Here is a 12,195-nt window from a genome sequence, read left to right on the forward strand (position 1 = left end):
GCAGGCCTGTCCCACAGCAGGGTGGGCAGTCCCCTGCATCAAGCCACTTGAGAATGTTGAGGAGCTTTTTTGAAGTTCTTCCTGTCAAGTCACACCTCTAGAGATCTGATCTTGGCAATTGGCTCTTCCACTTTATTCACTTTCTCCCGTCTATTACCTGGGACTAGCCCAAGTTGGCCAGCTCAGCTTTCAGCGGGGACATAGAAGACCAGTCCCATGACTTCTGCAGGCCACAATGCCCCAGCAAGTATAAAATGCCAGTGGGAAGAAGGAGCCCGGCCCCTGGGATGAGACTGTATGAACAGGAGGCCGATGGCCCGCCCAGGCCTGTCCAGCCACTTAGCTAGCGCCTGCGGGCTGAGTGATGGGTTTTATGCAGAAGGGCTTTATGCAGAAGGCACCGAGGTAGCTAAGGGAGAGCAAAGTAGAGCTCTTTTTCACTGGAACCAGTGCTATTGAGAAAACAATTTCACAAAAGGGCATTTATTTTACATCATGGCTGTGGGGTTCAAGGGCTTTTGCCATCAGACAGGCCTCAGCATAAAGGTAAAGTAGACAACCCCCCTGAGATTACCTTAGCTACACGACAACAGGCCAGATACTAAAGTCTTCCTTAAGCCACCTCTAGCTCAGCACTGGCCAGAAGGTGGCATCGCTGTCTCTTGATGTCCTTGGTGTCAGTGAGGCACAATTCTGAGGAAGCTGACAGCAATCTGACCAGCAAGTTAGAAGGTTCTGGAAACCGACACATCTTGCAAGCATCCCTTGCTAATTAACTTGCTGAAGAACAAAGGGGGCTTCCTGAGGCCATGGTTTTTTTTTTTTTTTTTTCCATCTTGGTGCCATTTCCCCAGTGTTCCAGCCTCCCTATCAGATCCACAGACCTAGTCTGCCTGGGACCAAAGGCCAGTCAAAAGGGGCATCTCATAGCCCACAGGTACACACAGAGAACGAGTGTTCAGGCTGCTTGGAGACATGACACCACCAGCCCTCCACCATGAATAGTCTTTAAAGAACAAACACATTCACGGCATGCATTAGACAGCACAAGGTTTCAGTGGTTTCTTAAGGTGGGTGTTCCTTATCCCAGCTCAGCGGATGTAAAGGAGCCAATTCACAGTCTGTGGAATATATGGGGCCATCATGTCGTCCAGAGGAACTGTGAGTTTTGTAAGTAGGATCTTGCTTTCCCAGTGACACACACTGTTTTCTGAAGTGCTTTTTGACAGGACAAACTATTAGTTCACATTAAATTAGCTTAGCTTTCAATTGCAGGGTTCACTGCAGAGCTCACAGAAGCCAAGAGCCAAAAGTCAAAGGAACAATCCAGGAAGTAGCCAGCTCTGGCCCCAACTAGGTGGTAGCAGGCATCTCTGGGCCTGGTGAAGCCCTAGTTCTTGGTTTCCTGTTATTTATCACAGTGAACATGGCCAGAGCCCTCTTCACTATAGCAATGAGGACAAGCTACAGGACTACAAAGGCAGCAGTGACATTCCACTCGGCTAAACCAGCTTCCCTCCCCCCCTCCCCCGTCCCCATTTGCTCCTAGTAAAGCAGCAACCATGCTCCTGGTTTCCATGTTCATTCTCAGGCTCTGTAACTCTTGCTACCGAAATAAGATAATGTACAAGGCAGGGGTGAGCACCTACCCCAACCTGGTAGAAAACGCGTTTCCAATGCAGAAGTTACCAGGCCAGCCAGAGACCCTTATGGAATCAAATGGGAATCAAGCCGGCAAGTCACAGCTCCCACGTTCTCCAGATTCCTAAACTCAGGGTGAGGTGACTGTGAGATGCATGCTTGCACTAAAATAACTAAAGAGCTCGTGCCCCACCTGGACAAGCTCTCTGGAAGCTGAGCAATAGGAACCCGAAGTTGTGGAGAGAACAACAAAATGTTTTTAAACGCCTAGGTGTGTGTGTGTGTGTGTGTGTGTGTGTGTGTGTGTGTGTGTGTGTGTGTGTGTGTGTGTGCACTTGGTGCTGGCCGATCTGCTTCTTGCAGAGGCTCCACTTGTACCAGACGCTAGCTGAGCAACCTGCTCACAGCTTTTAGTGGCCAGTGTCCCAGCAAGGCCTCCGGCATTCTAGATGAAGAGTCTCATAGGACCTAGGGATTGCTTACGCAGAAATGTTCTCCTTCAGCACTGTCTCCACCATCCTCTGGGACACCCTCACCTTGGTCTCCCTCCTTCTTCCCATGCTAAGGCTGGAACAGGCTGTCTCTTTGACCCAGCAACTTGTAATGCTCGTGATCTGCTCAAGGCAGGTCTTAGGTCTCAGCACCAAGTCTCTTCGGAGTCACCATACTCTGCAGGACAGGGCACAGAAACGACACTCACAAACACCTAAGGTTTGTTTGTACAGAAAATTCAGTACAATAAGAAGCCAGTGGCATGAGAAGAAACTTGAGGAAAAGGTCAGCAAATGAAATCTGGAGCTGGGTCCCAAGCGGTGGCACCCTTCCTGTGCACCTGCCACTGAACAGGGCCTCAGATCCGGGGTGCCTCAGGTGGTGGAGGCTCTGCAGACTGTGTTTCTTGTTTGGAGTATGTCACTGGGAAGAGAAGACATGTGTTAGGGGAGTTTGCGACCTCTGCTCTACCCAAGTCCCGTTAGCAGTTGAATTCTGTGCTGCATGGGCAGGTCAGCACCGCCGAGGCCTGCTCACCGAGCCCTGTAGGGACTGCCATGAGTCCTGGATGCAAAGTTCAGGTTGGGTCAAGGGGAGTAAAGGCAGATGCCTGTCAGGCTGCACAAAGAGCCCTGCCTCCATTTCCTCATCTAGAAAATGGGCACGCTTCTGGATTAGTGGCTCTAAAGCATTCATCACAGCCCTTGGGTGTTCATCAGGGTTGGTGGAAGAATTACAGCTGCGACAGAATCCACACCTCTGCACTGCACCCAGGCCATTTCCATATCTGTGGTGCTGCACTACCAAAAAACTTGCAGAAGCAGTGGCCTGGGGACCTCACTCTCCATTACAGACCAGGTAGAGCCTCATCCCTCCTCAGCACCAGCCTCCATAGCTGCCATCCTGTAGCTCTGCTCTTTTTGTCTCCTTGTCAGTGCCAGCACAGGCTCAGCTTTGGGAGAGCAGGCTACCTCACTGCCTCATGAAACCATGCCTCCCCAGGAGCAATCTCGGGCCACAGGAATGGTCCTCTCCCTCTCCTTTGGCCTTACCATATGTAGCCTCTAATTACTGGTAGCCACTGAACCCCAAAAGTGCTCAATAACCCCACAGAGGATAACAGAACTGGCTTTGAACTATGTGTCTCCTTGTCATTAGCCATTTTCTAACTGAAAGCTCTAGAGACCATTACAGGTGAACATACACCTGCAATCCCAGCACTCAGGAGGTAGAAGCAGAGAATCAGAAATTCAAGGCTACTCCTAGCTACAAAGTGAATTTGAGGCTATCTTGCCTACCTGAGATTCTGTCACAAGAATCAGAAATTCAAGGCTACTCCTAGCTACAAAGTGAATTTGAGGCTATCTTGCCTACCTGAGATTCTGTCACAAACATACAAAAGTTGAAAACAGAGTAGAGGTCTAGATGCAAACCTTTCCCATGGATAAGCATGCCCAGGCCATATGTGTGTGTTGGCAAAGAGGTAAGGTGTCCTGGGCTCACATTCAGATGATTCCACAGTTTGGGCTGAGCAGCAAAAGTACCTAGAAGTCATCACCATGGTGCCAGTGTCCCAATTCTTAAGAAACAGGGAGGCCAGCTGACCAGTCACAGGATACAGGCAGACCTGGGCCCCTGAAGGTTTTGTAATGAGCAGACATTCCAGAAGCAGATTCTTATGGGCCTCCCTAACCCAGGTGTCTTCAGTGTTGGAGCCACTGAATTTGGAAAGCCTTCAGAGGGGGGCACTGATGGAGAAGTCCTCACCTTGGGGTTCCTCACACACAACGGCTTCCAGGTTTTCCCCCTTCACGTAGTCTGCATTGAGGCCCTCTGCAAAGAGCAAGAGCAAAGTCAAGGAGGGAACAAAGGAGCCCTCATGACTGAGAACTCCTGACTGTGTCTGCTATGACAGTAACCCTGCCAGAATCAGCCCCGTCCCTGAATCCCAGCACATCATCTTTGAATCAAAGACTGGCCACCAAGGAGCACATTGCCCAGGACCATCACCATCCTCGCAAACAGCATCATGCATCAAATACCCAACAATCCCCCTGCCCCTTTCCATAAAGGACCACTGCCACCATGTCAAGGCAAAGAAGGTACCAGATGACCGGGCTCCAGACCATCCATAAAACCATATGAGGCCCAGAGTCCAGGGAGGTAAAGAGGGAGCCAAGAGTTAAAGGGAATGATTGATGGATGCAGGGTAAGGAGGGGCAGATATAGATGCACAGAAGCTCTCTCTGGAAACGCCAGCATGTGACCTTCCCAGCGACTGCATGCACAAGGAAGCCACCAGGAATGACTATTGTCCTTCCTCATACTTGGAGGACCCAGGGTGTACGAGCAGCTGTTCCAGTCTAGTTGGTAATCAGTGTCTCCCCCCCCACACACACATTATCCTCAAGGACAATGAAGCAACTCAACAAAGCATCCTCTTCACTCGGTCAAAGGTCACCCATCACTCAAGGACTTGGAGCAGCGCTATACCCCTATTTGTATAAGTGCCAGAGTCTTCTGTGTCTTCTCTCTTAACTGAGGGCCTGCAGGGAAAATGGGTTCTGATTCTAACTGACCAACTCACTGGACACAAGTCATTTTCCTGGATTTTACTGGACATAATAGCTGTTGGGTTCAAAGGGAAAGTCAGATGGGCCTGTGAAAAATGTAGGTAGTATTCTCCAGCAGGGGTGGTTAACTATCATGCAAAGCCAGGCAGGCGATGGCCCCAGTGCCAATGAGCAGGAGCTGGAAGACGTGCCCTGGGCTTCCAGTCCACTGCCCGTACTCCCATTTGGCAAGCAGGAGATAGCCTTTTTCCTCCAGTGGCTTCTGGGGTATGTTCACCCATGGGTATGAGTGCCCCCCACCCCATGGACATGCCTGACTCCAGTTATCTTGGGCCTGGGAATAGATGAGGTGGCAGATGGCAGCCTTACAACATGTCAGGAAAGGCTACAGATGGTATGGTCACAGGCAAATTAGTGAATGCCGGGGAGAGAGGCTAGGTAGAGAGCAGGGAGAAGGGAATAGTGAGGCTTCCAGGGCCAAAGCACAAGAAACATGAGAAGTCAAAACGCATGGTTACCTTGCCCTTCTGCTGCATCCAAAGGCAAGACACGAAGCTTAGAACTCTGGAGTAAGAACTCAGCTCCGGGCAACAAACCCTTCAGGTATTTACATGAGATTCAACTGATACTTGGCCCTGAGGGTGGGCAGGGGAACTGAGTGTTCCCAAAATGGGAACCGCTTTGGTAGCAACAGAGGTTGGAGGCCAAAGAGGTAGGGGCAGGTCCTCCTGACATCCATCTCCCTGGGGCTTTCCAATCACTGGAGGCCACGCTTGACTCTAATCAGCAATCCAGTCAGACAGTGGAGATCAGAAGCACACACCTGTTTCTTACAAAGCTAACCCCCCACACAAGCACCCTTGGAATACTTCCTGATTGTGCACTATCACAGCGGCAGTGACATTGCCTCACACAGCTCCAGAATGGACAGTCAAGAGAGGTGCAAGCTGAGTCTAGTCAGACATGGAAATTGCAGCCTAATCCAGGCTCGAACAAGGTCAGCAGGGGGCGCTGTGGCAGCACAATGCAGCATGGCTGCTGCAGTCCCAGACTGGCCAGAGAGAAGGCTCCTTGGGAGAGGCCACCCCATGCCACAGTAAGAGCAGAAAGGAGGGATGCAGAGGGGAAACGACAAAGGCTGGGAGAGGACACCCCAGGCTGGAACAGTAAGGCTGTATCCTGGAGAAGGCGAAGCACATAGAAAGGGGAAATGGCTATGGAGAAGGAAGACTTCCTGGGGACAAGGAGAAGCCAAATAGCCAGGACTTTAAATGTCAGGTTCAGTTCAGGGTCTGGGCTGTGACTTGTAATCAATCATCAGGGAACGTGGGGAAGTCCAGTATATTTCAACGGTTCTCCCTGAAGAAGGCGAGGTGCAAGGCAGACAGTCAAAGAGGAACGGACGGGCAACCAGAAAAGGGAAACATGTGGGGCTTGTCAAGAGTAGGCACCGCAGGACGGCAGACTTCCAGCTTGGGAGGACAGACGCAGGAGCGGGAGAGACAATGAAGTCTAAGGTCCCAGCCCCATGTAAGCAAGTCAGCCTGCCTAGCCTGCTTGTTTAGCTTGGGAGCGCTCCTAACCGCCATCTCCTTAACAGAGCAAGTGGGACAGATGAGGGCTGGACCCAGACCCTCGCAGTCTCCCTCCCTTTGTGCCTCTCTGGCCTCACTGAAACCTGTCCACCTCATGAAGCTATGCTAGGCCTCTCCCATCAGTCCCTGTGACCCCACTGTTAAGCCTGTAAATGTTACCTTATCTGGGATAGGGATCTTGCCAACACAAGTAAGGATCTCAGAATGCCTGCATTCAGGATTTAAGTTGGAGACAGCATTAAAGTAATGTAGTCACAAGCCAAGGAGCACCTGGATCGCCTGGAAAGCTAAAAGATGTGGTGCAGCATCTTCTCCAAGGTCTCTGCAAGGAGTGTGGTCCTATGGGTACCTGATTTGAGACAATGCCTTACACTATAGACCAGGCTAGACTGAAACTCACTTTGTCGCACAGATTGCTATAGAATCCCAATCCCCCTGCCTCAGTCTTACTAATGCTGGGTTTATGGGCATGGCCATCACATACAGTTGTTTGCAATCACAACAGTTCTCGGTCCTAGAAACCACAAGAAGCTAAGAATGCTGAGTAAGGAAGAATTGCTCACTAGTGAACTGCTCTGGTATGCCCTGATGGCTCCCACATCGGGGCAGGGAAAGAGGCTTTGGGTTTGAAGGACTTGCAACCTCTTCATTGCTAAAGCTGAATCCTGGACTGGCTTCCCTAACCACATAGGAGGAGAAATGATGAGAAAACCATGGCACAAATGGACCTGCTACAGTGCCTCCAACAGAATTAGATGTTCGGCAGTTGTGAAGACAGATCCAGGCCTCCAGCTGGTCCCAGGCCTACCCATCACTGTCTAAGAGCATCACTGAGCAGGAGACTGGCTAGAAATTAATAAAAAACTATTTGCTAAATGATATTAATGACTTTGATCAGTCACACAGAATAGCATGTTTCCCTCAGTTAATTCCTAACTTTGCCACAGCTCAGGTTCAAAGCGTTATCTTTTTACCTCTTCACAAGGCCATCTTGAGAATGCTTAGGTAGGAAAAATCTAGTCTTCATCCCCAAATATTTCCGTGTTCCTACCCACCCTAGCACCAAGCATGTAGCATCCCAGACAAAAATGCTCTATGAGAGCTAAAGGAATAGGCAATATTGTGGTCAGATGATAAAACAGTCATCAGGCCCACACACAAAGAATCCCAGAAGCCAGGTTAATTTCCTGAGAATCTCTGGTCCAGGGACCACCAAAAGCAGAAGCCCATGCCAAGGACATTTAGAGACCAAAGGAAATGGCCCTAAGCTTCCCAGAAATTAAAAAAAAATCTGAGAAAGACAAGGAAAGGGAGAAAGTATGGCCGAGTCATGCACCCTCCCCTGAAGTAAACCTTGCCAGCCCGAAACTGGAGACATTCTACTTGACATAGTGATGCTGTGGTACTAAAACCAACAAATCTGGTCCTTCTGTTCTCCCTCAACAGCATCCTCAGAGGCTCCACGCCATGGTGTAAAAATAGCCTAAGAGCCTCCGTAACTATGTGATTCAGCCACAGGTGCCATACTTGTGGCTACAGCCTACAACAAAAGCAATCTGGCCTCCACAATTCCAACTCATAGAAAGTCAAAATCACTCGATGAGAGATCTTCCATTACTACTCCTCAAACAACTTAGGAGTTCATAAATTTTTAAATGATCTGACTTGAAGAGGAGCAGAGGGCATCCGAGTGGTGACATATCAAGAAATCAAGAGCAGAAAGGGTACCTCCAGAATCACAAAAGGCCTGGAGATGTCCACTGACATGTCAAAGAGACTCGAGGACACTATACTATTCTGATTGTCAGTACAGGGGCTATGACCCTGGGCCTCTAAAGGCCACACATGCCCTAGGAGAGATCTGAGGTCATAAGGATCTCTCATTTCTGGCTCCATGCACTCTTCCAGACAAGGATAACCTTCAGCTTGGCCTGATTTTGCCTCTAAGAATGTACAAGATGTGCCTGCTAGGAAGCCTGCTGCTATTGAGCAGGTGGGGGAAAGGGTGAGAACCTGCCTGACCCCTTTTCCCTGCTTGGATCCATACTTACGCTGAATGCTAAAGCAAAACTTCTTCTGCTGGTAGGAGATATAGCTGGATACAGCTCCAATCAGGGCCATGGCCAGGGCACTGGCCACACCCGCAATGCTGCCAGTTTCTGTCGACATGCCTGGACATGGAAGAAGGGAGAGAACTGAGTAGACAAGACCCCAACTCCAAGTGCCAAAAGTTCATTCAGGATTCTGCTGCTCTGAGAGTCCCTAGTTATGCTGACTCAGATGTCCATAATTTCCAAGTGCAGGCAGAAGAGCTATGCCACAGATACCCATGGCATAGCAATGACATGGTGCCCCTTGGATTTGCCAAGTGCTTCTGGTCTTCCATAAAGACTTTCATCTTGAGAAACACGAGAGGCAGATTGCAGTCCTCTCTTACAGAGACATACCCAATTATCTCTGTTTCATTAGGTTTCCACTGGGCCACCTATGCCAGGGCTTAGCTCTTCATGTTACGTCCACTGAGTGGGTGCTCTTCTCTGCTATTTGCCTCCTGATTCTATTGATAACTGGTGATTGAGATGTGAACTATCCCTCCACAGGATCATGAGGTGAAGGCTTCCTTTATGCAGAATGAGGAACAATACTAGCTTTGAAAAGTAACTGGATCATGAGGTTCCACCCTCAATAAGGGATGGAGTTGCAGTGGAATGGATTTCAGAGCTTTGTTATAACAGCCAGCTATGTATTGCTAAGAACCCATGAGGTGGGCTGAGTACCTTCTCCACCATGGGTATTAGCCATGATAGTTCACTTGCCCACAGGTCCAAAGGCATCCGGGTCAAGAGACCATGCACTAGCACCTCGAAAGCCACGAGCAGCATATGCTTTATCTTCTTTAATTTCTCATGGTGATGGAAAGCTGACTAACGGAAACATTTGGGGAAGGCCAGGAAAGAGAATCTCTAAGACCAGAGTGGGCCAGTCTTATTTTTCCTTGTGGTTCCAAGAGAAACTTTGGGCCATAGATACCCACCAGATCCAGGGTCATCAGTGCTGCCATAACCGCCACCACCTGGGGAAAGGACAAAGGCATTTAGCATCTGCTTTAACCCCTAAGGCCCCAAGATGAGTAGGTTCAGGCCTCCAGAAGGCCTAGTGAAATGATTATTTCTATACACTGAGCTCTTGTTACATACAATACTCCCTAGGCTCTGGCTTCAAGCTTAGTTCTTCATTATCCAATAGGGACAGTTCACTTAGCATCCCCATCTTACAAGGGACAGAGCAAAGGCTTGCAGGCAGATGAAGGATGACCAAAAAGCAATTAGACCTGACTGCAAATTACAACACCAAGTAGTATCTGCTGCACATCTAGACCAAAATAGTTGAAGCATAAACACATACAAAGACATAAGGCCACATATAATATTTTCATATCCAAAAAGTTCTCAAATATTATAGAGATGCAGAACAGATTAGCACTGATGCTAATTTAGGTTAGGGAGAATGACGGAAGGACATAGGAGAGAGTTCCTTGTGATAGAATGATTTCTCTGATTATGGTGATATATTATCATCACATGATAAAACTGTTAGGCTAACACATGCACACTTCCCCAGAGAGAGACCCCCCATTCCTGCTGAACAACTCCTTGACAAGCAACAGGTTGCCATGTCAACTTGTCTTGAGTTCATCCTAGGGCCTCATGCTCACTGACAGAAGATGATGTTCTCAGGAAATTGGTGGAAATTGGGGGAGGACTATTTTAGGAGAGACTCTTTTAGGACATGGAGACAACAAGCTCTTCTATGACGGTGGAAGTGACAAGCACTGACATTTCCCTCACCAGTCAAAGGGTCTCGGTTTCTAAGTGTTAAAACACTCCGCTGGAGTAAAGGAAGGTTATGGGGTGAGCAGGTGGGATGCGGGAACTCTGTACCTTCCACTTGGTTTGCTATGAGCTTAAAACTACTGTAAAAACAAGTCTTGGGAGGGAAAATGAAGTTTGTTATGTTACTACGTGGAGCTGAATCTTCTAGTTAAAGGCATTTTATAAACATCTCTGATTGCCTACTTACTAAAAGAGGGGTTTAAGAGAACCAGATGCTCTTGGAGAGAACCTGAGTCAATTTTCAGCACCCACAAGGTGGCTTACAACCATGGATAACTCGGGTTCCAGGGGATCTAGCACTCTCTTCTGGCCTCCTTAGGCATCAGGCATGCAACGGTACATAGACACAAAGGCAGACAAAATACCCAAACACATAAAACATTAAATAGTTAAATAAAATATGAAAACAGCACCAGCATTGTTGTTCTGTTCTGTTTTTGAGGCAGGGTATATAGCCCAGGCCAACCCGAAACTCCAGATCTTCCTGCCTTACCCTGGAACCTTCCTAATGCTGCGACCCTTTATTACAGTTCCTCATGTTGTGGGGACCCCAACAATAACATTATTTTTGTTGCTGCTTCATGACTGTAATTTTTCTACTGTCATGAATTTTAGTGTAAATATCCAATATGCAAGATATATGATATGCAACCCCAGGGGGTCATGAGCCAAAAGCTGAAAGCCAGTGCTCTAGACAGACTTGCAGGCACGCATCATCACCCCACACGCAGCTAAGCACCGACATGACAGCATCACTGGTGCAGGAGAAAGCAGAGAGGCTAGAGGACAGACCCACGAGCACTGAGATTCCAGCAGCCAGTGCTCAGAGGCCAAGGGTGCTGGCCTGTCAGTCCCCTCTGCTGTCCTACAAGTGCTCACTGCCAAGGGTAAAAGTTAAGCATCCACACAGGCGCCCTTTGTGAATGTGTTCACGTCACTAGCTTCCTGGAGTTTGGACTTAGTGATTCGACTTTTTCTTCCTTTCATCTCAAGACAGAGTATGGAGAGCAAGCCTAGCCAAATCGCTGAACTTCTGGCTCAGTGAAGAGACCCTGTTTCAAAAACTAGGGTAGAAAGTAATTAAGAAAGACATTCAACATTGACATCTAGCTTCCATGTTATGTGCAAAATATGCACACAGACACACACATGCACACATACATTGAGTGGCTTAATGCCAGGTGAATCTGTCACTTGCCCTAATACTATCTTTTACACACTGCATTTTGTAGAGCAGCTTGGGTCAGCCTATGCTTGGAGAAAATGGGTGGAGCTCAGAGACCAAAGAGGGAGGGAGGGTGTGTGTGTGTGTCTCAGTTTAAATCTTTCTGTCATATGAACATGAACCAAAGTGAGCCACCTTGGCCTATCACTGGAATTGCTCAGGCCAAAGTCATGGTCTTCATCCCTCTTTGGTCTCTGAGGTAAACTCATTTTCTTGGAGCATAGGCTGACCCAAGCTGCTCTCTACAAAATGCAGTGTATAAAGATAATATAAGGGCAAGTGACAAATCCAACTGGCATTAAACAACTCAATATAGTCCATGAAAATAAATTTCTAACAGAAATAAAGTGGATAAAATTATAAGACCACAAAACATTTTAGGACAGCATTTATACCACCTTAGGAACAAAGGGTAGCATTTAAACATGATCATAAAGTCCGAAATACAAAATAGAAAAGATTCTATGAAAAGTAAGAGCTTCAGTAGTCATCGTATAAGCAAAATTGAGCAAGTGAATGTGAGCAGACGAGAAAGTCAGAGAAAGATAGGCAGAGACACTTGTGCCTCAAAAGCATTATAAATAAGAGCAATAAATTGCTTGTGGTAGCACACACTTAAAGCCCTGCACAAGGAGTCTAATACAGAAGGATTATGTACTCAAGGGCAGCTTGGGCTATAGGATGCCACAGTCTCAGAGACCAAACAAAAGAGTGAGGTGGGGAGAAAAGGGAGAGAGAAACCTGGGGTACCTATGAAGGGAAATCACATGCCTGTA

General features: G+C 48.1%; 1 protein-coding gene across 2 annotated transcripts in view; it reads right to left on the minus strand.

Moving 5' to 3' along the window:
- Positions 1-729: 729 nt before the first annotated feature.
- Positions 730-12,195, minus strand: part of Cd99l2 (CD99 molecule like 2) — an 82,608-nt gene continuing 71,142 nt past the window's right edge. The window contains exons 8-12 of one of the 2 annotated variants that reach the window (XM_041640994.1): positions 9,336-9,374; positions 8,353-8,472; positions 5,225-5,236; positions 3,901-3,966; positions 730-2,556 (exon numbers count right to left, since the gene is read on the minus strand). In XM_041640994.1, the coding sequence (XP_041496928.1) occupies positions 2,492-2,556; positions 3,901-3,966; positions 5,225-5,236; positions 8,353-8,472; positions 9,336-9,374 (302 nt within the window). In that variant the 3' untranslated portion in view covers positions 730-2,491. The remainder of the gene's footprint in view (positions 2,557-3,900; positions 3,967-5,224; positions 5,237-8,352; positions 8,473-9,335; positions 9,375-12,195) is intronic. The other variant, XM_041640995.1, reaches the window with a different exon arrangement.

Source organism: Microtus oregoni, unplaced genomic scaffold (assembly GCF_018167655.1).
Source record: "Microtus oregoni isolate MIOR12 unplaced genomic scaffold, Mior012 000067F_000, whole genome shotgun sequence".
Taxonomy (NCBI): Eukaryota; Metazoa; Chordata; class Mammalia; order Rodentia; family Cricetidae; genus Microtus; species Microtus oregoni.